Source organism: Euleptes europaea, chromosome 12, assembly GCF_029931775.1.
Source record: "Euleptes europaea isolate rEulEur1 chromosome 12, rEulEur1.hap1, whole genome shotgun sequence".
In the NCBI taxonomy this organism is placed as follows: domain Eukaryota; kingdom Metazoa; phylum Chordata; class Lepidosauria; order Squamata; family Sphaerodactylidae; genus Euleptes; species Euleptes europaea.
The window spans coordinates 38,417,878-38,442,693 of NC_079323.1; the positions used below are offsets into that span (position 1 = coordinate 38,417,878).

At 43.0% G+C, this 24,816-nt stretch overlaps 1 protein-coding gene across 1 annotated transcript in view; it reads left to right on the forward strand.

Moving 5' to 3' along the window:
* The first annotated feature begins 3,003 nt into the window (after positions 1-3,003).
* The window catches only part of PLCXD2 (phosphatidylinositol specific phospholipase C X domain containing 2), a 34,967-nt gene continuing 13,154 nt past the window's right edge, over positions 3,004-24,816 (forward strand). Inside the window, exon 1 of the mRNA XM_056858183.1 lies at positions 3,004-3,066. Within this exon, the coding sequence (XP_056714161.1) occupies positions 3,009-3,066 (58 nt within the window). The 5' untranslated portion in view covers positions 3,004-3,008. The remainder of the gene's footprint in view (positions 3,067-24,816) is intronic.

Genomic DNA, 24,816 nt, shown 5'->3' on the forward strand with positions numbered 1-24,816 from the left:
AAGCATCATGACTAGTATCCATTTTTACTAGTAACCCCCACTTCTTGCTTTGCACCACTAGAACGAGTCCAGTCTAAGTTTTTTAGACTGGTCCTCCAGGTCCCTAGATGTGTATCGAACTCCCTGGCATGTCTAGAAACAGGTATGTTAAGAGTAGAAGCAAGAGTGAGCATAGCATCTTTCCTTCTATGGCTAAAAATAAAATTCAATCCCCATGGTCTTCTTCCCCTGACTTTAATTGACAACTTTGAATCCAAATGGCAGAAGGCCGTGAGAAGTAAGTTGGAGAGTTTGGATCTCTCCCCGCAGGCTTTGCTGAAGGTGGGTAGAGATCAAGCAAAGAAAATTATAATCCAGAGAGTTAACGATATTGAACGGCAGTCTGACTTGCTGAGGGCACCTGCATTTATGTCTGCCCCTACAACCAGATACATCCCAGCCCCAGCTGCCTACCTTTCCACCTTGGAAATCCACACTCATAGAAGGGCATTCACTTTAGCTAGGTATTCAGCCCTACCCTCTGCGGTTTTACAAGGGAGGTATTACAAGATCCCAAGATCAGAGAGATTTTGTCCATGCAATTCTGGAATACCAGGGTTGCTGTGCAGAGGAAGGCACTGGCAAATGACCTCTGTTTGTCTCTTGCCATGAAAACCTCAAAAGGGATCGCCATAAGTTGGCTGCGACTTGAAGGCACTTTACACTCACACACACATAACAAGATCCCAAGATCAGAGAGATTTTGTCCATGCAATTCTGGGGAAATAGAAACAATGGAACATGTGTTTTTCAGATGCTTATTCTATAAGGATGCCCACTCTAAGCTGTCCCGGTCCATGCTTGAGAAAATCTCAGGTTATTCTGAAAAACCTCAGGTGAGGAAGCTCCTCTCAGATGAAATTCCCTTACAAATTAGAGAGGTCACCAAATTCTGCACAGCAATCTACAAACTTCGTCAAAGTTTAGTAAAATAAAAGTCAAAGAAATAACAAAGTTAAAAATCTTCTTTTGAATTTGTGTCAAAATGTTTATTTTTTATCCAAATCGTGAAACGTTTTAATTTATATATATTCTTTTAAATTAACATGACACAACTTTTAAACAATATCAATGCATCCACTGTAATATTGCTGTTAAGTTCTTAATTTTTATTGGCGCAATGCCGCAATAAATGTTTCTGGTATTCTGGTTTACCATTTAACCATGAATAGCCCTCACCTCCATGATCATGTCCACTCCCCTCATGCTGCTGTTGTTTCACATAAGGGGGAAAAAACCACACCAAACAACGGAGAGATTACCATGCGTCTTCCACAGACACCAAAGCCTGTTTCTATATAGTGCACTTTCACCCATGCCAAATAATGGCAATTTTCAATCCACTTTCGGTGCACTTTAATGCTCATTGGCAAGTGGATCTTGCCAGTTGTACAGGTCATTCGTGAATGGGAGGTTTTGCCTCGGATCTGCTGCTCTCTAGATGCACATTTTGCCCATCCAAATTCTTAAAACTCAAAAATAAGCCCTCTTGTAGAGTTGTGAGAATTTGGATGGGGAAAATGCATCTAGAGAGTGGCAAATCCCAAGCAAAACCTTCCCTGCAGTAAAACAGTAAAACCCAGCTTCAAAGTGCACTGAAAGTGGACTGAAAGCACATTATTCGGCATGTGTGAAAGTGCCCCCATATAAGACAAGCCAGTTTGGAGAGAGAAATTATGGATGTATATGCGGATGGCCAAACTTACAGATTTGTTACATGGTAAAGACATGGAACAGTTTAAAAAAACATGGTCTAGGGCCGCCGCATATTGGGATAAATTGGCGAAGATGGATTTTACAAGTATAGTTAATGAGTTATAGATTAATGTTTTTTTTTAATACATGGAGATGTGTGTTTTTAAAGTGCCTTCAAGTCGCAGCCAACTCATGGCAACCCCTTATGGGGTTTTCATGGCAAGAGACTAACAGAGGTGGTTTGCCAGTGCTTTCCTCTGCACAGCAACCCTGGTATTCCTTGGTGGTCTCCCATCCAAATACTAACCAGGGCTGACCCTGCTTAGCTTCTGAGATCTCACGAGATCAGGCTAGCCTGGGCCATCCAGGTTAGGGTACATGGAGACAATAATAGTAATTTTAAACATTGTCAAAGCACTTCTCCGGAAGTCCAGAGGTGGTGGGAACACTGTTTGGGGTGGGTAACGGAGCACTGTATTTTCAAATTTTATATTACACAATTGTAATTAGGATGGCTTTATAAGTGCTCTTTTTTGGAATTTTTATATTTTGTACGTTTTCTTTTTGTAGGTTTTGATTTAAGCACGTTATAATTTTTTTCTTTCTTTTTTGTAAAAAAAATCATTATAAAAAATAATAAAACTTTATATATATATATATATATATATATATATATATATATATATATATATATATATATATATATATATATATATATATATATATATATATATATATATATAAAGGAAAGAAAAACAAAAACAAAAAAGACAAGCCAGTTCGCTCCCCGCAACCTTGCCCCAACTTTTCCTTCCGACTCCGACCGAACTCGAAGCCGGCCACGTCCAGGAGCCTCTCGGAGGGGAAATTCCAGGCAAAGCAAACGAGCCAATCGGAGCGAGGAGCGAAGAGGGGCTTCCACCAATCGGCGTCCCAGAACAGTCCGGCCGGGCCGAGGGCAGCCTCGCTGCCCAGCTGGCCAGCGCGCCTCCGAGCCCCGCGCTGTCCCCGGCTGGCAGGGGCGCGCGCCTGGTGGCGCAAGAGGCGCAGGAGGAGGAGGAGGCTGGTCCGGCGGCGCAGCCTGGCCGGAGTGGGTCCGCCCCGCAGGAGGCGGGGTCGGCTTAGCGGCCGGGCTGGAGGGCCGGGGCATGGCAGCGCGGGGCCAGGGGCTCTGTCCCCGCCGCTGACCCCCAGGAGGCAGGCAGGCGGCCGGCGAGGCTCGGCGTCTCCCGGGTGGGGAGAGGATGGACGGGGAAGGCAGGCACGCCGGGTGGATGGGCTCCTTGCCGCCCGCCCTCCGCGACCTGCCGCTTTCCAACCTGGCCATCCCAGGTAAGGCGCGGGCTGCGCTCCTCCGGCGGCGCTGGGGTGTGGGAACCGCCGCTTGGAGGAGCGCCTGTCCTCTCTCTCTCCCCCCGGTCAATGTCTGCGTTTAGTTTCCGAGGAGGTAATTCACAGCGGGTCGCCTTGTTAGTCTGTCTGCAGTAGTAGAAAAAAGCAAGAGTCCAGTAGCACCTTAAAGGCTAACAAAAATATTTTCTGGCAGGGTCTGAGCTTTCGTGAGCCACAGCTCACTTCTTCAGATACTTCACCAGCTGTGGCTCACGAAAGCTCCTACCCTACCAGAAAAATATTTTTGTTAGTCTTTAAGGTGCTACTGGACTCTTGCTCTTTAGTTTCCAAGTTTCCCTCTTTGGTTTTGGGGTTCGTTGGCATGTCTTTTGATGCCATAAAAATGTATTTTCGCAAGAAAATGGGGGTGATGGGGGGGAGGTGGTTGTGGGTTTCCTGCATTGCGCGGGGGGTTGGACTAGATGACCCTGGTGGTCCCTTCCGACTCTGTGAGTCTGTGTAAGGCGTTGAAAAGCCCTCTCTACGTTTTGTAAATGCAAAAACAACATCAAGAGTTTTTCTCCGTTCATCTGGGGAAGAGAGGGAAACAAAATCGGCACAGGTTTTTCTTTCTCTTTTCTCCCCAATGGGGACACAAAATAGCATACAACGATGTTCTCCTTTACTCAATTTTATCATCACAGCGGGCCTGTGAGGTATGTTAGGCTAACAGTGCATTCCCAAGGAGACAGTCTAAGCCCACTGAAATGAATGGGCTTAGACTGGAGTAACTCTCCTTAGGAATGCACCATAAGAGTATGTGACTGGTTGAGCATCAGCTAGTGAGCTTCCATAGGAGAATGGGGATTTGAGTTGGGGCCTCTCAGATCTTGGTTTAACCACCATGCTGGCTGTGGCTCATGTTATGTTCAGATAATATCACACTAGGAATTTTTATTTACTTCATTTATACTCCACCTTTCTCCCCAGTGGGAACTCAAGGTGGTTTACATAATTATCTTCACTTTCATTTCATCTTCATAAGAACTCTGTTAGGTAGGTTAGGCTGAGTATGTGATCGGCCCAAGATCACCCATCAAGCTTCCATAGCAGAGTGGGGATTCGAACCTGGTTCTTCCAGATCTTAGTCTGACATTCTAACCACTAGTACTGTTTTGGGATTTTATGCAAACTATAATTTGTGATCCTATGCCAAATATAGGGAAATTGTTTTTAATGACTTTTCACCAGTATTATTTGTATGTGTGCATGCATGTGTTTGTCTGTAACAGCAAATTGCAATGCAAACTTACATTTCTAAAAACTGAAAAACTTAACAATCATAATTTTTAAAAAAAATTGTACAAAGAAGGGAAGCAAAATGCTCCTGCAACTTCAAGTTGTAAATTAGAACATTCCTCTTTCAATGTTTTCCATAATGGAATTATTTCCTGGGTCTCAGGTCTTTTTATAGTATATGACTATTTAGTATCTCTCTTTAGGGGGACCAGATGCAAAGGAGGGCAGGGCTCCTATATTTTTAATAGTTGTATTAGAAGATGAATATTTGGGAGGTGCAGCTTGTCATGTGGGGGTGAAAAACCCACCTCCCACATCTGCTCACCTTTTTCTCTTTCCAGCTTTCATCTCTTCTAATTGAATAATGATCTAATAAGTCTTTGGGTTGACAACCTTCAGCCTGGTATTTTGAGGGATTAATTTTTGGGAAATAATGCAGAAATGAGGAATTTACAGCCTCCGGGCTCTTGCCCGCTTTCCAGCAGTCTTTCTGTTTGATTTACTGACAGTGTCCTGCGACTGCCCCCACTCAGTCGTTGACTGCTCAGGTTTTTGGTGCTTGGGTTGTGGGAAGTGCACGTTGTCACACTGTGTTGCCTTTGGAATGTGAGTCAATCTTTCTATGTATATAGGATTGTTCTTGTATTAGTTAATCATATTTGTTATCTGAATTGTATACTATGATTATGAAGTGAGGGATTGTAATCACATATAAGAAAGCATTGATTATTTCTTCTATATCAGTGAGCCCCGTACTGTGTGCTTTTTCTTGTTCTACAACCTCCAGGTACTAGCTGGAGATCTCTCGCTGTTACAGCTGATCTCCAGCCGATATAGATCATTTCACCTGGAGACAATGGCCGCTTTGGCAATCGGACTCTATGGCATTGAAGCCCCTCCCCTCTCCAAACCCCGCCCTCCTCAGGCTCCACCCCAACAACTTCCCGCCGGTGGCAAAGGGGGACCTGGCAACCCTACTCCTTAACAATGGAGGCTCAGGTCACAGCCACGGCCAAGGGGATCTTCGTATCTATGGGAGCACCTCCCCTGGTATGCCCCCCAGAGAGCATTACGTTCTGCTAATAACCTCCTGGTGGTCCCTGGACCCAAGGGGTGTCCTGCTCTCCTCGACTAGGGCCAAGGCTTTTTTGGCCCTGGCCCCGTCCTGTTGGAACTCCCTCTCCAACAAGACCAGGGCCATGCAAGATCTCTTAGAATTCTTCAGGTACAAACTTCCCTTGGAGTCCTGGGTGATATCCCACATAATGGGAGATATTCATCCTGATATCACTAGTTCTGTTGCAAGATTTTTGGCGGAAGTGATGTCGCTCAAATGTCAAAACAAAACAAGCACGTCAGCTGCGAGTTGAATGTTGAAACAAATTTTGTGATTTCAATGAGGCTGGTTCAGGGGGAATATATTGTTATGGTATTAGTGATGCTATGTTTAGTAATTGTTTTCTACTGTGTTTTAATCTTAAGTATACGTTGGGTGTTGTAAATTGATTATTTGGTGTTGCATTATGTATTATTGTTATGGTTAAGCTCAAGACCTTTGGTCAAAGGAGCTAGTAAATAAATGGAATGGAAATGGAATTCTTCAGGGCCTGTGAAACTGACATAAACTGGGGTGATATAACTGGGAAAATGCCAACAGGGCTGCTTTAGCCCCAGTGCTGAAGAGATAAATGTACCAATTGGCTTGTCACTGTTCCCTACTAGGCCTTAAAGCAGATGGGGAAGGTATTTTGAAGGATTAATTTTTGGGAAATAATGCAGGAATGAAGAGTTCTTTTACAGCCCTTTTGTTTCCATTCAAGCCACCCTGGGACTGCCTTTTAGACCCAAACTGCACATTAGAAGTAATAATCACACAGTTTCTGCATGTAGTTTGGCCATTACTTCACAGCGTTTTATAATGATTACTGAGATAATACCTGTGGGGGGGAAAGGGAGAGGGAAGGAGTGGGAATGAGAATTTCACACACATATATAAGTATGAATTTTTTAATCAGTTCCTGCTTCTCTCACCGCAGAACCAAACTAGGTGTGAAGGTGGAATTTTTAGAAGTGTAAATAGCAGTTGCAAGGAGACCAAATTTGGATCATTGGCTCTGGTAGGGAGAGAGCTTAACTCGATTTCCTGTACAAAAACCCCTCTGATCAGCTATCTCTGTGTGCTATCTCCTACCAGCGTGGTGTAGTGGTTAAGAGCAGTGGTTTGGAGTGGAGAAGTCTGATCTGGAGCACGGGGTTTGATTCCCCCCTCCTCCACATGAGCGGCGGAGGCTAATCTGGTAAACTGGATTTGTTTCCCCGCTCCTATACATGAAGCCAGCTGGGTGACCTTGGACTAGTAACAGCTCTCTCAGCCCCACCTTCCTCACAGGGTGTCTGTTGTGGGGAGGGGAAGGGAAGATTATTGTAACTGGTTTGATTCTTCCTTAAGTGGTAGAGAAAGTCGGCATATAAAAACCTTTTGGAATGACCTGCCTGAGTAGATAAAGAAGGCTCCCATGCTTCTGCAGACTCTACCAATTTTTCCCCAGGAGATTTTTATAAAGAGATTAGAAGTGCAGTATAATGGAGAAGTCCAAAAGGGCACTTTTATATAAAGGAATGGGATTGTAATCTATTGCAGTGTTTACTGTAAGTGTCATCTGCTTTGTTTATGGAATATCTTGCCTTAGACAGTTTTCTGCTTACCCTGTTTTCTAATTCTGTAACCACAGTCCTACTGCATTGTTCCACAACCATTCAATCTCACAGTTTTATGCCATCTGATTGAACTTTTAAAAATATTTTTGAAATGTATTTGTTTGTTTGATGATGAGGATTTTTTTATCCCGCCCTCAATCCCCGGCCACAGCCGGGCTCAGGGCGGCTAACAACACAGTACTTAATACATAAAATACAACAAAATACAATAAAATCACAGTTGAAAAATAAGCAACTTATCTGCCCCATAAAATCGTTAAGTTGAAATAATAAACAGAAATAATAAACAGATTGTGCTCATTGTTAAGGCATAGAGACTGCTGAAGGGCCTGAACGGACAGTCAGGACCCCCACATTATTGCTGGAACAATTTACAGCAAGCAAAGGGTGTAGGGAGGCCAGATCAGATGGAAAACCGTAGCTGCCCTCAACTGTAGGCCTGGCGGAATAACTCAGGTCTTTCTATGGATGGTCTTCATAGGCAGATATCATATCTGGAATTGCAGTTATGGAACTCTTTGTGTCATGTTCAGTTTTGGCACTATGCAAGTAATTTTTTCTGCATATTACTGATTCAGAAGGGTAAAAGGGACAAGAGGCTTGTCTAAGGTCATCCAGCGACTCATACCCAACATAGCTGTGTATCAGGGCTTCCAACTTATAGTTCATGCTCTTGAAGGTAATTTAGTACCATTAAGATACTTTATTTTTTAAATTATTTTTTAAATTTTTATAACATAGCACCTACATACAAACGTAAAACATACACTCCTTGTACATAATCAATGCTCTAAATCTGTAACAAAATCCTCGTCAACTACTGCACAGGAGCGGAAATAAATCATTCTATAATATCTACTATTAATCATAAAATCTTGAAAGTGATTAAATCTTTGACATAACTGCAATACATACATTTATACTGAACCCTGCAGGTGATCTAACTACTTTACTCAACTTATATTATACTGTATTACATTAGTATGCTAACACTGTTTATTGAGCCTTTTAACCAATATATCTAAACAATACATAACACTGCTTATTTATCATTATTAGCTAATAATATAAACCTATATTTATACACCTCTACTAGAATGATACCTGACGTATATGGTTTGTGGACTAAAAGGAAAGTTCCTTATTAATGTATTGAATTATATTATTATATAAAGGTACTTAATTTTTGATATTTCGATTTCATGTTCCTTCCAATGCCCATCTTTCTTTAGGGCACCCCCCCCAAAAAAAATCACAATTGTTAAACAACTAGATTACAGTCAGTAAGAGATTTCATAATGCTTGAGGCAGAAAATCCAAATGGTACCTTTCATGGAGGTACTAAAAATAACTGATTCATAATTCATCAGACATAAGAAGAGGCTTGCTGTATCAGGCCTAGTTCTATATAGATATATAAAGTACTATATATAGTTTTTCCTTTGGTGGCCAACCAGATGCATCCAGGAAGCCCACAAGCTGGTCATGAAGGTAATAGACATTGTCTGCTGTTACCTCCAGCAACAGGTATTCAGTGACATAGTTTAGTTTATTAGATTTATACTCCACCCTCCCCCATCAGAGTCAGGCTCAGGGCAGCATCACAACATAATAAATATACAACATGGTTAACATTAAAATATTAAAACAAAACTTAAAATCCTAGTCTTATTACCGATAATTTCTAGATGACATCCAGAACTACATAATCTCTTCCTGTAGGTTGAACTGATCTTAATATGTAAATAGCTCCATAAAGATGATAGGGTGACTAACAGCATCTGAGAGGTCATAAGTAAAAAGGAAGGAAACCAGGAACAGGAAGGTACCAAGGGAAAAAAGGGACGGAAAGGAAAAGGAGGGAGGGGAGGGAGGTGGTCCTCTGTATCAAACTTCACCAATGAATACCACTTGAAACACATCACTTATTTAAAGAAACCCAACAACCATTTCATCAAATAGGTGATTCTAAATAGAATCAAATAGGTGATTCTAAAACTATATTAACCATCCAACACAAAAAGATTATCTATGTAGCCCAGGTTTTGAAATTTCCCCATATTGCTTTTGAACATGGAGGCTGCAAAAATTTAGCCACTATAATGTAATTCTTCTATCTGTGCCAAATAACAACCATTGCATTAAGCTTTGTGGGGAGAGATAAAACGTATAGCCAATCAAAGTAAAGAATACTGGGCTATTCAGACCAGTATACATTTGACTGAACATAGGCTCCATAATATCATGTTGTGGAGGATGGGAGGGGTTGTATGTTAAGTTTTTCCCTCCTTCCTTCTGCTTGGCAGCCCCTCTCTGTGAAAACTCTGGCCAAGTTGCATGGTGGCTGCCACTGGACTTGGCCCAGTTGTGTGATGGCTGCTGAGCCCAGTGCTGTAGGTAATGAATCTCTGGAGATTGCCACAGGGCAAGTCCTCCTCCAGTAGAGGTCACGCAGGGCCAGATCTTGGGGGTGGTCTGGCGGGGGCATTTGCCCTGGGCGCAAGGAGAGGGAGGGCACAAACGCGGGCATGGGGAGAAGGAGCACCACCGTGCTGTAGCACAGGCACAGCTGCCACCTGTGGCACGGCTAGTGCATGCGCCGCCCACCTGCCCTTAGCTTGTACCGGTCGCTGCTCTCCCTCTGTTTCTTTCTGCGGGGGTGACTGCTCCGTGCCCCATCTGTGCATTTCTCTCTGCCCCTGGAGCCATCAGCACCTGGCTCCAGTGCACATGACACACCCCTCCCTCTTCCCTTCCCGCCTTCCCCAAGCTCTCTTTCCACCAGCTCTGTGTCTGGGGTCATGACAAGGGGAAAGAGTAGGATCTTTTCCAGGGCAGCTTTGCCTCCATGCTGACCCCTCCCTTGCTGACCCCTCCCATGACTTAGCTTTATGGAAACGAATGCTGAGCTTTCAGTGGCTTTTCTTATCGCTATAGGCATGTGTTCTGTTCTGTCTATCTATATTTCATATTTTTCTGCACATCTTGGACTTCCTTCAGGTTTGTAGTGAACCCCCCATCTGTCCTTAACTCCATTTTTATTTTATGTACTTATACTATATATTCCTCCCTTCCCCTCTGCAGCAGGGCTCAGGGTGGGTAACAACAATTTAAAATACTCTGAATAAATACATAGATTAAAAGTAAATTAAAACAGTATAATATAGATGGCCCTAAAAAAGCAGTAGTGTGCAAGCTCTGATAGTACTCCTGGCCTAAATACAGATACTGATTCAGACACCGGGAGCAAACATACAACTGGCTAATCAAGCTGGTATGGTGTTGGCTGAGAAGACCGGATGATCAAATAGAGTGTAATAGTGCATAACGGGGGGGGGGGGGGGCACAAGATCCAGACCGGCTGATAGATTTGCTGTGTACCATCGCTGCCCTCAACTATATGCCTGGCGGAACAGCTCTGCCTTACAGGCCCAACGAAACTGAACTAGATTGTTTACATCTCGGGCCTCCCTAGGCAGAGTATTCCACCAGGTAGGGGCTAGGGCTGAGAAGGCCCTGGCTCTAGTCGAGGACAGCCAGATAGCCTTCTGGCCAGGGACCACCAGTAAATTTCCGGACAATGAATGTAAGGCTCTCGTAGACGAGTACTGGAGAAGGTGGTCCCAGAGATATGAGGGTCCTAGTCCATGTAGGGCTTTAAAGGTCAACACCAAAACCTTGAACCTGATCCAGTACACAACTGGAACCCAGAGCAGCTATTGAAGCCTGGATATGCACTCTCCATGGCGCCCCAACAAGGATGTGCACAGCTGTATTGTGGATCTATTCATCATATCCTTTGTGGTGGTGTTTAGAATTTGATATATGATTATTCTTAGGCTGAAGTGAAGTAAATGGGGTTTTAAAGATCTAAGAGATAAGCCAATACAGTAATTGAATGACAGAATACAACCCTCCTTTAAGTTTTATGAACCCCTATCTGCATCTTTAATTTCCCTGAATGCAGAAAAGAGTTTTGAAGGAGAGTGGTATGCTTATAAGGAAATTGCATATAGTGTACCAGTAACGTTGCCCCCTGAATTTAAGTAGGTCTCATGTCAATACCTCAGTGAAAGCTAGAGGTGGTTAAAATGCAATTGTCACCTCTAATGTGGATCTGATGAGTTGATAATGCTGAAAAATGCATCTGTGTGCTCAGAGGATGCTCAGTCTTGGGACGACTGCCAAAAGCTTAGCAAAACGTTAATAGGCTCAAGTGTATCCCTGAAGCAAAACTTGTGGTCCAAAATTTTGTAATAGTATCAGTTTATATAGAGCAAATATGTATGAAAAAAGCAGTTTTCATGGACAGAGGTTTTACATGAGTTTGGGATAAGGTGGAGGCAAAATGTTCTTCATAAGACCCATGTAAGCTTCCAATTTCCAACATTATTTTACTATTGTTTTCATTTCTTGGAAATGCTTTAACACATTTAAAGAAAAAAAGCAGGGTCCATGATGCTGGCTATATGATCCAATTAACTAGGAGCATACCATGAATATGATTGAAGCACAGTATGACATAGCTAATCAGATCTGGTTATAAAGAGATTTTACAAAGCTACATCAGAATGAGGATATGTTCTGCCTTCACTCTGAATAAAGGACCATTTTTTGGCCCATTTCACCTTCCTCTTGAACTATCATCAAAGCTTTTGTGCGTGCACAATACTTTTGCAATAATAATGTGCATTGTGAAACATAGTCCCTATTTTGCCCTGATGTACATACATATATTCAATTATGTCTAAATGAAGCATAATTCTACATGTCAGTTTTTAAAATTAAATAGTTGCGATAGAAGGTCATGTTCTTCAGGATTATGTGGACCATGTTGGAAAATGCACTAGCAGAATCTACATCTCCAGCGCCAAGATTAAAACTGCAGCTCTGCTGAACAGCCTCATTTCCAGTTAGTAGTTCCATATGGCAGCCAAATGCCAGCTCGTGCCAAACTGTGGATATGCCTGTTTTGGAAGATGACCACAGATAAGATTCCTACAGCCAAACAATGATTCATCTAGTCTGGTATCCTGTCTGTAGCAGAAAGCAGTCCTGGATGTCTCAGAGAAAAGATCACTCCCTCTTCAATAATTAACCTGTGCTTGCAATAATACATTAACAACGTGGGCCGTGGCTGGGAATGTTACTTGACCTCAGCGAGTGATCAGCTTACATCCTAATGCCGGAGGTAGATGGTACTGAACATTTTATCCTGGCTAGCTAGGCTCATTTAGAGCAATGCGCTACAACCCCAGTGTTATTATAAGAAATGGACAGGTGTCATTCTTACCTTTGGGTAAGAATAAGAAGATTCTTAGGTGCTTAAAGGGACATCAGGGGGGAACATTAGACAGCTAGCCATCTTGGTAGAAAGTACCACTTAGGAATTGCCTAGAAAATTCTGAGTTATTAAGTTTTTACTGTTTGCAGTATTTTAGATAACCAAGCAAATCTTGGAGTAAGGACTCATTGAAACCAGGCCACACTGCTGCTCATTACTAGTACTCTGTGTGCTAGACAAGTAAACAGAGAAATGTTATATAATACTTGTCTGGATCAGTTTCCAAGTGCTCATCCGTTACGTTTCCTTCTTCAAGAGCTCTCAAGATGCAGGAAGGGTTTAATCGTGATTTTACCTATGCTCAGGACTAGAGAAGAAGGGTGTGGTGCATGCAGTTATGGGAAACAGCTGAGCCTAAGATCATAGAAAGAACTGTGTCAAAGCCCAGTGAAACTTGGAGGGGAGGGAGAAAAAGAAAGATTCAGAAGATCCCAGAGAGTCTAAAGGTTGCTATCAGTTTTCTCTGTAGTTCTAATATGGAAGAAACAGCTCAGGAGGGCAATGAAAACAGTTATGGAGCCTTGGTCTTTCCATTGTTTCCTAGTTTGCAAAGAAAAATAATGAAGTGTATGTTATATATTAAATTAGAACAGCAAAGGCTCAGATCAAATTTACTGCAATTTATTGGAGCTTAAAATAGTTTCTATATTTTATATCTATAAAAATAAAATAGTTTAAAAACTTAACTTACCCTTCAAACTGATGGGACATTTATGAACAAAATCTACAACATGAGATTTGGAGGGGGATGAGAAGAGAAAGAGAAGTTTTCATACCGTCCAGACAGGACTGTCCCCATAACCAAGACAAAAAAATCCACCATCTAAGATCCATTTGGCCTTTGTAAACACTGCTGGCCCACTTTACACCTTTCCAACATGTCAGTTGGTATATTTGGTATATGTGATGTCTTAGAGCCGGGCAGGGGCTCACCTGCAGCGCATCCAGCGTGCAGGCCAGGGGATTGATGGGGGGGAGGGCAGGCCAGGGGCTCTCCGGCAGCGTGTCCAGCCTGCAGGCTGGGGGATCGAGGGGGGAAGGGCAGGCCAAGGGCTCTCCGGCGGCGTGTCCAGCGGTGAGGCCGGGGGATCGAGGGGGGAGGACAGGCTAGGGGCTCTCTGGCGGCGCATCCAGCGCAGAGGCCGGGGGATCAAGGGGGGAGGGCAGGGCAGGAAACCTCTGGCGGCGCATCCAGTGCACAGGCCGGGGGATCCATGGGGGGGAGGGCTGGGCAGGAAACCTCCGGCAGCGCATCCAGTGCACAGGCTGGGAGATCCATCGGGGCAGGGCAGGAAACCTCTGGCGGCGCATCCAGTGCGCAGGCTGGGGGATCCATTGGGGGGGAGGGCTGGGCAGGGAACCTCTGGTGGAGCGTCCAGCGTGCAGGCCGGTGACGCCCTGGCGGCACGACTCTCGGCCACCTCGAAGCGTTCGGCCGCAGCATGCGGGTTGAGCAGGGGGAGGGCTATTCAGAGGCGTGCTCCCGCTTCCCAGCAAAGCCTGGCTAGCGACAACTAGCTCTGTGGAGCTCCCGGTCTCGGCAGGTGGGCCACGGGCCGGAGGTTCCCCACCCCTGTCTTAGAGAATACTGGATATCATCTGAATACCTAGAAATTTTACACAAAAACATTGTACTTGCTGTGTGTGTGTGTGTGTGTTAACTGTTGTCAAGTTGCTTTCAACTTAAGTTGACCCTATGAATTAATGACTTCCAAAACATCCTTGCTCAGGTCTTGCAAACTGAAGACCATGGCTTTCTTGATTTCGTCAATCCGTCTCATGTTGAATCTTCCCCTTTTCCTGCTGCCTTCAATTTTTCCTAGCATTATTATCTTTTCCAGTGACTCTTGTCTTCTCATAATGTGCCTAAAGTATGAAGCCTCATTGTAGCTTCTTGGGAGAGTTCAGCCTTGATTTGATCGATAACCCATTTATTTCTCTTTTTGGCAGTCTGCAGTATCTGTAAAACTCTCATCCAACTCTACATTTCAAATGAATTAACTTTATCCGCGTCTGCTTTCTTCATTGTCCAACTTTCACAGCCATACATAGTAATGGGAAATACTATGGCATAAATTATCTTGACCTTCATTGGCAGTGACATATCCTTCCACTTAAGAATCTTTTCTAGCTCCTTCATGGCTGCCTTTCCCAGTCTAAGTCTCCTTCTGATTTCTTGGTCGCAGTCTCCCTTTTGGTTGGTGATGGTGTCAAGGAACAGAAAATCTTGAACAACTTCATCGTCAACCTTACAGTTGTGTAATTCCCCAGTACTCATTACTTTGTCTTCTTGATGTTTGGCTGTAATCCTGCTTTGGCACTTTCTTCTTTAACCTTCACTGTTTTCTGCCAGGAATGTGGTGTTATCTGTACATCTCAAATTGTTAATGCTTCCTCCACCAATTTTCACTCCACCATCATCTAATTCTAATCCAGTTTTCCTTATGATATGTTCTGCATATAGATTGAATAGATAGGGAGATAAAAATGCATCCTCGTCTGGCACCTTTGCAAATTGGAAACCATTCTGGTTCTCCATATTCTGTCCTAATAGTAGCCTCTTGTCCAGAGTACAGATTGTATTGGGACACGACTGTGGTATCCATGAACAAACATCTACAAAACAATCAGATGTTATGGCACATCCATTTCTTTTAAAACCACCCATAGCTTTTCACAGTCCACACAGTCAATGTACATGTTGGTACTACTAAATTTAAATATGCAGAATCAGTGCCTAAAAATATCATACTAGTTCCTTGGAATCAGCAATATTTTTTCCAGACCAGCATGCACCGGTTAAAGGAGAAATAGAATAGCCAAACGATCTAGAATAGGTGAGTTGATTTGCACAGCAGCTTCCTACACGTAAAAGGTCCCATGTACTATGATACAATATCATCTGGGCTGAGGCCTATGGTGAGCAAGTGTAGTGTAGCGGTTAAAGTTTTGGACTAGGATCCAGGAAACCCAGGTTTGAATCTCCACTCTTCCATGGAAGCTTGCTGGGTGACCTTGGGCCAGTCAGTGTCAGCCTAATCTATTTCTCAGGGTTGTGAAGATTAAACGGAGGAGAGGAGAACGACGTAATCTGCTTTGGGTCCCCATTAGTGAGAAAGGCGAGATATAAATAAAGTTAATAAATAAATAATAGTACTGTTCAGCCTGAACAGGGTTAAAGTTATCATCAGATACTTAAAACGTGGAAGAACTAAAAACAATTTTCAGGTAACTTTAAAGTTTAACAAACTCCTACATTCTGTATCTGAGGAAGTGAGCTGTGACTCAAGAAAGCTCATACTCTGCCTGAAATTTTGTTAGTTTTTAAGTCGGTACTAGACTCTTGCTCTTTGCTGCTGCTACAGACGGACTAACACGGCTATCCAGCGTGATCAAACTCCTACATATTCACTCATCTCAGTACACTGTTATCAACCCACCTTCATTACGGGGATCTCAAAGGACAACACTTGAAAGCATTCTTAATGGCCATGATAGTTGCTGTGAGAAGATTTATGATTGATATGACTCATACTTCTTGCCAGTGTCAGGGCACATAATCTCTTAAAGGGTGCTTTGTTCATCAGTCACCTATGCCACATGACAGGTGGCAGTTTGGAGATAAGTCTGAGATCTGTCAGCTTTGACTTTCCTTCTTTATCTTGCCATCAGTATTCTAGGTCACAGGGAACTAATTGCTATGATTCCTCAAATAAATGATACAGATGTTTTCCATAATGAGGCAGGAAAGGACACATAGTAATTATTTAGAAAAAGAATTGTTTCATACAACCATCCATGACTCCTTCCCAATGTGTAATAAAGGTAATGTACAACTTAAGCATGATCGGTTACGTAAGGTGTATCAGGTACTGCACTGCCTTTGTGTTACATCATAGTTTATGTGAGGTGCGCTAATGACATTTTGAGATAAGCCAGTGACTCTTCGGACTAAGTTAGATGACTGTCAGTTTCCTCTTACTGTCATTCTCATGACACCTTCAGTACAGACAGCCTGGGTCCTATATTGTCTTGCTTTTTATGGCATGCCATTGTAATGACAAATATAAGTAATAAAAATCTTTTAATGTTGCTCAGCATCATTATCATTGCTTCTGCTCCTGGCTAGGGACAATGGAAGCATTAATAGTTAAAAGCCAGCCGCACCTGCTTTCAGCTGCACCAAACCACCTGAGAAATATCTCCAAGGAAGAAATGTGGGGAATTTAGATTCACCAAGGCCTACCAGTATAAAAAATGTTTTCATTGTCAGCTGTCTCCCCCCCCCCCCATTAATGGTTTTATTTAACAGTTTTTGGTTTTAGAGGCAAAAAACTTTGTTATACAACTGATATCATCCATAAAACTCTCATTTATTATTCCCCAAGCACTAAAAGAGATATAAGAGTAGTACTATTGATTGCTGATAATAAAAAAATTGTGGTTCAGGGCAAACTAATTCACATTTGATTTTTAGTTCCCTTTTCTTCCTGCAGAATCATTTTCTATGGCTTTGCTATAGTTTCCTCACAGGGGAAACTATCTAAGAAATAATTAGATTATTCCTTCAAAAGTTGGATGGGGGTGGGGAGCACTGTTCCACCACCCCTCCATGGAAGCCAATGAAGAACAACATGATGAAGTCGCTAAATTAGAGGAAAGGGAACGAAGCTGGCCATCTGTTTTCTTTGAGGTCGTGGCCATGAGCAAATGGAAAAATCAAAATTGGGGGGGGAGGGAGGAAGACCCCAAAAGACTGATTAATCCCTGTACCAGGATGACTATCCCTGTACCAGGCATGGCATTGAAATCTAGGCATAAATGTGCACAAAAAGTTGGGTCAGGACTTGGGATGCCTGGGAGACTGCCAGGTATATACATATTTTCAATAATAAATAAATAAATATCCTTCTACAAGGGTAGACTTATCTTTCATGGAGCTGACATTAGCTATGTTCTAAAGTACAAAATTCCTGCTGTTTTGAAAACCATCACAATGACTATGATGGAACCCCTCTTGTTTTAATAATTTTTTAAAAAAATTTGTTCTCACACACACCAAACCTCACTATCTCTGCTGAGACTTATAACCTGCTATGACACCGTTGCCATTAATTGTGATGGATCCCTTATTTTCTGTAAAAGTTCAGAATATGGCACTCAAGAGGCTTTTTGAGGTACAACTTTAAATGGTTTTATTGGTCTCTGGGGAGATTTAAAAGTCAGGTTAGCAAAGCTTTATAACAGGATTGAGGTTTGTAACAGGAAACAGAATTGAGGAACTTGAGGTGGTTATTCTCAAGTGATATATTGTAAATCCAGATGTATCAAGGTGGTTCACATACAAGTGTTTAAACTTTCATTTTCTACTGAGAGTGATTTCTCTTGGCCGTCACTGGTTTGTTTCTTAAACTTGAGGTTTTTTTAAATAGTTGTTCTTTAGTTGGTGGAGTTAGGAACACTGACACACTTCAGTTTTTCCTTTAAACTGGCTGGGATCACGCCTTTCACCAGAGCTATTTCACATTAAACTCTTAGGGGTCACTCTTGCAACCTTAGAGCTATGTTCCTAGATGACTCGTTATATGGATCCCTCCTGATCCAAAACCCAAATATGTTCCTTTTCACTCCAGAGAAGAATCCTCCACCAGACAGCTTGCAGCTCACACCACTGTCTCCAAGATCTGTCTGTTAACTTCTCTCTCGGTCAACTGTCAGTTTTCAACTGTCAGAACTCTCCAACTGCCATTCTCAGAATTCTTTTCAAACTCCCTGACAATCACGGGGGCTCTGTGGCCAGAACCACTCTGTAGAGTGCAGCTGTTCATCACAATGACCATGAAACTTCTGCATAAAATAAAAAAGGAAGACAATGGAGAAGCAAACAAAATGGCATGTCCATAAGGAAATGGAGTCTAAAAGCAAATTCTCGTATGGTGTAGTGGTTAAGAGTATTGCACTAAAGTAGGAGACTTTTGTTCAGTTTCCTCTTTTAGGCCTTCATTCCAATAATGGTACCCATATTTTTGCCCCGTGGAGTGAAAGAAATGCAAGATGGCTTTCTCCAGCAAGAAAATGGCAGGAGTCCCCCTCTCTCCTGCATTATTCTCTTCTGTAATCAAGAAATTCTGACAGATAAATTTGCAAAAAATAGTTGTGCCCTGAGTGATGATTTGAACCCAGGACATCCACTTGTAGTGCAGCGCTCTCGCTCTCTCAGCTTTGCCCACTTCACAGATTCTTCATGAAGACAAAAGGAAGGATTAGATAATATGGTTGCCAACTGAATCCTGGCAGCTGGTGGGAGATGCTGGTGGAGGGGACAAGGAAATGGCCATTGTGCTGGGAGTAATATTTCTTTGTTGGCACGATGTCAGTTCCCCCCCCCCAATTTTGTTCTTGCTGCTGCACCCAGCAGGAGCAGTGGAGCCTCGGATGGGAGAGTGGGAGCCCTGGCCACCCTAGGGATCATCCTCTCTTCTTGGAAGAAAAGTGGGATAAAATGTGACAGAGTAAAAGTTTACCAGATCATCTTCCTGAACCAGGAAACTTGGGTCTAACTTCCTGCACCATTTTGAGAGAAATACCTGACTGCATTTTGTGAAAGTGCCTCCTCCAGCCAAATGACAAAATCATACATTACCACATCCAGAGCATTTCTAGTTTTCTGGTGTTTGTGATAGCTTGTGTCTATTGTGTGTTGGTACTTTTCACACAGTCGGCGTACCACATGAAGAAAAGTAATCTCATGACGATCTTTCAATTTTTTTAAAAAAGGACTTGATACTGAGACCATCCACATAATTTTTTCGATATAAATTAGTCTTGACTGTTTTTGAGTAAGGGTTTTTGAAACCTTTGACAGACTATTCGCTTAACTACTTCAGTGTAATGTCAGCCCCAGTAAAAAAAGATCTCTCAACCACGCCCACATGCTGGCCTTGTAGTATGCAATTCTTGCAACACTTCTGTGAAACTTACTCTGGTGTAGGTTGGTGATAATAGCAGAATTGGGCACGTGGCGGCGGATGCATGTGGCTGGCACAGCACATGCTGGGTGTATCTGGGTTTCAACAAGAATAGGTTTCTTCTTTCTGTATCACCACATCCAAAATGACCATGAGAATAAGGCTCAGCAGAACTCCTAAACGTTCTTGTGCTATCAGCTGTGAAGGTTAGGCTTTGTTACCGGTTTGAGAATCCCTCACTTTGGGCGCTTTCAGACAGCCCAAACAATGCACTTTCAATCCACTTTCAATGCACTTTGAAGGTGGATTTTACTGTGTGAACTGGCAAAATCCACTAGCAAATCATCGTTAAGGCGCACTGAAAGTGGATTGAAAGTGCATTATTTGGGCTGTGTGAAAGTGCCCTTAGAGTGTCTTTTAGTTTTTCTGGGGGGTGGGGGTCGGTTGCCCTGCCTTGCCCATCTGTTATGCTGAACAGATCAACAATAAGGTTAAAACTACACTTTACATTAGGGATTCCAGGTCCCTCTATGCCACCGGTGGGAGGTTTTTGGGGCTGGGTTTGAGGAGGGGAGGGACTTCAATGCCATCGAGTTCAATTACCAAAGCGGCCATTTTTTCCATGTGGACTGATGTCTATCGGCTGGAGATAAATTATAATAGCATGAGATCTTCTGCTGTTACCTGGAGGTTGGCAACTCTACATAGTGTAATCTTTCTGATTTTGCTGAAAAGCAGACTTGGAGATTGCAATTGCAATTTCGGGAGGAATAGCACTGATAGCGGAGTCTGCTGACTCTCCCTTCAGTTGCTCAGTTCAAAATGGCACGTAACCCTCAGCAGCTTTTCTTCCTGTGGCAGAAAGAAATTCCCAAGCTCTACTCCTGACTGTCCCCACCCACTCATCCTATTAAGTCACATTCCCAGCTCTGTTCCTGCAGTGTACTGTAGAAATTATTCATATAGGACATATTCCAAAGGGGGGAAAGGGAGGCATTTAGCTGCAATAATAAATCCCTCTTCAATTTTGTGGGGTACAAAAAGGAAAATACTCCCCAGTGCTGGGTTTAACCCAAGGATAAATGAAATAGTGCACGATGCAGTAACGCAGTGTTCTCCTTGAGGTGATTCCATGTTCTTTTGGATTCTGACATTGGGCCATGAAGAAAGGAAGATTTAAAGCAGTTCAATGAGATGCTAAACTTACGTCAGACGGTGTTTGCAGCTTTGGGATACGGCAGCAGCTTCTGATGGAGAAGAGAACGCATCTGACCAAACCAAGTAAATGGGGGGAAGATGGGCAGGTAGCTTGTCATCTGACCAAAGACCACCTGGAGTCATGACATGGTTGGATCTGAACAGAAGAGACGTAGCAGTGCGCCGCCGGGGACCAGAAGAGTCTCCTCAACCAGGCCCATGGCCACAGAAAGACGTGGTCAAGAAAGGGATCCAGGCGGGGACCATGGCCCTAGAATAGAGATAGCAGGGGGCCTTCAAAAACTGTAGCTCAGGGGCCTGTCACGAGAGGTAGGGTGACGGAACACCTGCCACCTCCTGTAATTGAAACACGGCTTCTGTTCTCAATTGCATCCTCTGAGGCTTGAGTTCAGTTTAAAAACAACAGCACTATGTTGGGAAAGAACTGCGCAGTGCGTAATCTGGCTTGAAGAGAAAAGTGGGTGCTGACCTCGGTGGTCTTTCTGTTACGTTTGTTTAATAGATGGCTATGAAAAGTAGCATGCTTGTCTAGATGGTCCGATTGTGCCGTTTGTTTAATTTGTTAGCAACCGGATGGTCACAGCCTTCAACCCTATAGCCTATAAACACATAGAACAAGCAGTTCAGTTAAAATAGCTCCTATCTATAATATTTTTTTTAAAAAAAGACAAAATTCTTAAATTCGCAGCCGTACTGATATTTGCTGGTCAAATGACTGTAAATAAACTGAACTGAACTTAAATCTGCAGCTCTAAGCTGAGAGTGTGTCCCATTTTTGTCTGAAAGGAATGATCATAAGAACAAGTTATGAAACGTAATAAATACCAAAACATTAACAAATATCTAAAATCTGAGCCCCCCCCCCTTGAGCTGGAGGCCCAAATGGCCTCCTGGTACCACCCCGATTGACCTTGCTCACATCTATTCAGTGTATTTGTACTATTCCTTTGGGTTATTATTTTTTATTTTTTATTTTTTTTCAAACGGATAAACAAAACATACATACAGACCATACATACACATCCAGTTCTTACATTATACTGGAACTTACTCTGTAGATTATTTTGTGATGCCTTTGTGCTGTGTGAAAACCTAAAGCTACGTTTTTAAATCTTACCTTATGTAAATAAGAGGTATCTGTCTTTGGACTGTGAACCCAGAGAGAGGCTACATCTCTTCTAGTGCATGTTGGAGATCCAAGGTTTACTTCCTGGCATCTCCAGTTAACAGACAGCAGGTCACCTCTGCCTATGACCTTGTAGAGTCAGTGATACTCGGAGTAAGTACTGTCTTACCTTCTGTCCTAACCCTAATTTAGTTTATAACCTCTATAAAACTTTAAACAGGCTGGCAGTGCAGCGGTACACCTTTCTACGTTCATTGAAGTGTGATTTCAGAATTATTTTTAAACGCTGAGAAATACAAATATAAATGTTGAGCGATATCTCCCCCCCCCCCCGCAAACAGACACACACACTTGAACATGTCAAATATAGCATTTAGAGCAGGGGTGGGGAACCTTTTTCCTGCCAAGGGCCATTCACACATTTATAACATCTTTCGGGGGCCATACCAGGTGTAGTTCTCCCGTGTGGGGGGGGGAGAGGCTAGGGTTGCCAGGTCTCCAGCCACCACCTGGAGGTTGGCAACCCCAGGGGAGGCCACCCAGAGAAGGCCTGCAGGCCGCCCCCACTCCCCCCTCCCAGGTGGGAGGGCAGCCAGCGGTGGGCCCCAGAAAACGAGGCGCCAGTGGGGCGCAGCCCACAGTCGATTGGCAAGGGAGGAAGGGAGGAAGGAAAACAGAGAAAGAGGGAAAGGGAGGGAGAAAGAGAGAGAAAGGGAGAAAGAAATGGAGAGAGGGAGAAAGAAAGAGACAGAAAAAGAGGGAGGAAGAGAGGGAGAGAAAGGAGAAAGAGTGACAGAAAAAGAGGAAGAGAGAAAAGCCTCCCCCCCCCACACACACACACACACCCGCGCATGCCGGCCTGTGCGACCGGCCCCAGCCACCCCACCTCCCCCGCCCACACACACACACACCCGGCGGCGCACGGAGCACCAAGCAACCGGGCCCCAGTCTCCGTGCACTCCCCCCCCCGAGCTCCACGGCAGGATTCCCGGAGCTCCCGAGGGCCACAAAAAATGTCTTTGGGGGCTGCATACGGCCCCCGGGCCTGAGGTTCCCCACCCCTGATTTAGAGTTTCATTCTGACTTTTCAAGTTATAGGAATTTCATCACCTTGTTTGCTTGAATATGAAAAGCTTCCTTATACTGAGCGAGGCCATGGATCTGTCAAGATTAGTACAGTCTACTCTGATTGGCAGCAGCTCTCCAGGGTCTCAGGCTGAGGTCTTTGACATCAAATACTACTTGATCTTTTACATTGGAGATGCCAGGATTGAACCAGACGTTCTGCCTGCAATGCAACGCAGATACTTTGTCCCAGAGCCACATCACCTCTCTCCTACTTAGCATATACTTTGTTGTAAAAATCATGCTTACTTATAGGAAAAGCTGAAAACAATATTTTTTTACAAATCTATCCTGATATTTGTATATTAAAGTTCTGCTGACAGTTTTTATGACTGACTGGAATTGGGTGGCTACGAAACGCTTTTGTGGATTTAGATATTTAGCTTTTTGCTAGTGGAATGGATTAGCCAGATTACAGATGGAAAAATCTACGTGCAAATATAGGATTAGCCTCATTTTGCACTGGAGGTACTTAAAGACTCTGCTCTGATTAGCACTTATTACTTGTCTCGTTTCATTATGACTTAAGTTTTTACAAAGGAGAAATGGGACTGTATCTTTATGTTGTTTGATTTGATTATTGTGCTGTAGCAATCATTTGAAAGTGGATTGTCTTGTCAGCACAAAAAAATCCAGTTGCAAATTATTGTCATAACACAGTAATTATGCAGTATCAAGCAGTGTGTGAATCCAGCCTGGGAACAATGCTTGTACTGCACTGATAATACCTTATCAATGGAATAGGTTTTGTTGTCATTTATCCACTGTAAGAATTTTAAAGTGGTAATGCTGTGTATTGATATAACACTTGTCTTCCAGTATATTCTAGAATGAAACTGAATTTGGCTATATAACCCTAGGTCTGGAGAGCAGGTAGTGGTAGCGAATCGGAACCCATTCACAGCATCCTTTGTTACCATACTGTTTAGAGTCGTTGTAACCCCATCCTAAGGACAGGTTCCCTTTCAATTCTGACTTCTTAAAGGTAGTATTAATGGTGTTTGATTAATTATGTGCACATATGGGCAGAGAATATAAAAGGAATTTTTCATCTGAAATTACTTCCTGTAATAAATTGCTGGAATCATGGGGTAGGAGAAATGCTTCATCTGGATATGATATATCCTAAAAGGTGCTTTGGTTACTGGCCTTTCCTCAGTGCATTTGAGGGCTTTGTTTCTTTTTTCATAGAGAGAACCTAATGGCAAACAAGGCTCTCAATTAGTTATTTTTTTCCCCACGGTATCAACATGTGATCTCTACCTTGTAATTGTTATGCAGGAATCAAAACCTTTACCATGTGGCTCTGAAGGAAACAGCGTTTTGCAACCAGGGTCAAACTGTAGTCGCAGCTCAATACTTAATAAAACAGATTATTACTTTGCACCCAACTAGCAAAGGGACTACCTTCAAAAAATGGTTTTAAAGCAGAGTTTGACAAATCCCAGGGGCCTGGTATTTTCAGTAGTCAATTAATGTAAGCAGCCTCTTGGTGATTCACAGTAGAAGTGCAAAGCCTATTTAGGTGCGGGATATAGGCTAGCTTTTCGTTATGATGGCAATCACGGTTACCCCGTATTTATTTATACACTGCGGAACTTTTGTTATAGCTTCAGAAATGATTACAAAAAACTGAAGAATTTAGGAGTAGGCTGGGTGATAGCAATAATTAGACAGTATGGTCATTAAAATGTAAAACCCTGAAGGCTGGAAAACAAGTCTGGTTCTTAAATTTCTTGGGAGGGCTCATAAAGCCAAAGAAAATTAAGGCCTGGGTTAAAGGAACTCCCAGTAAAGGAATACTGTTCACAGCTTTTGTTGTCGTATATCAAAAAAGATATTGCATATCTGGGAAAAGCCCAGAAGACGACAACCAGGGTGATTAAGTGTTAAAGAAAAGGCTAAAGCAGGGGTGTCGAACTCATTTGTTATGAAAGCCGGATATGGCATAA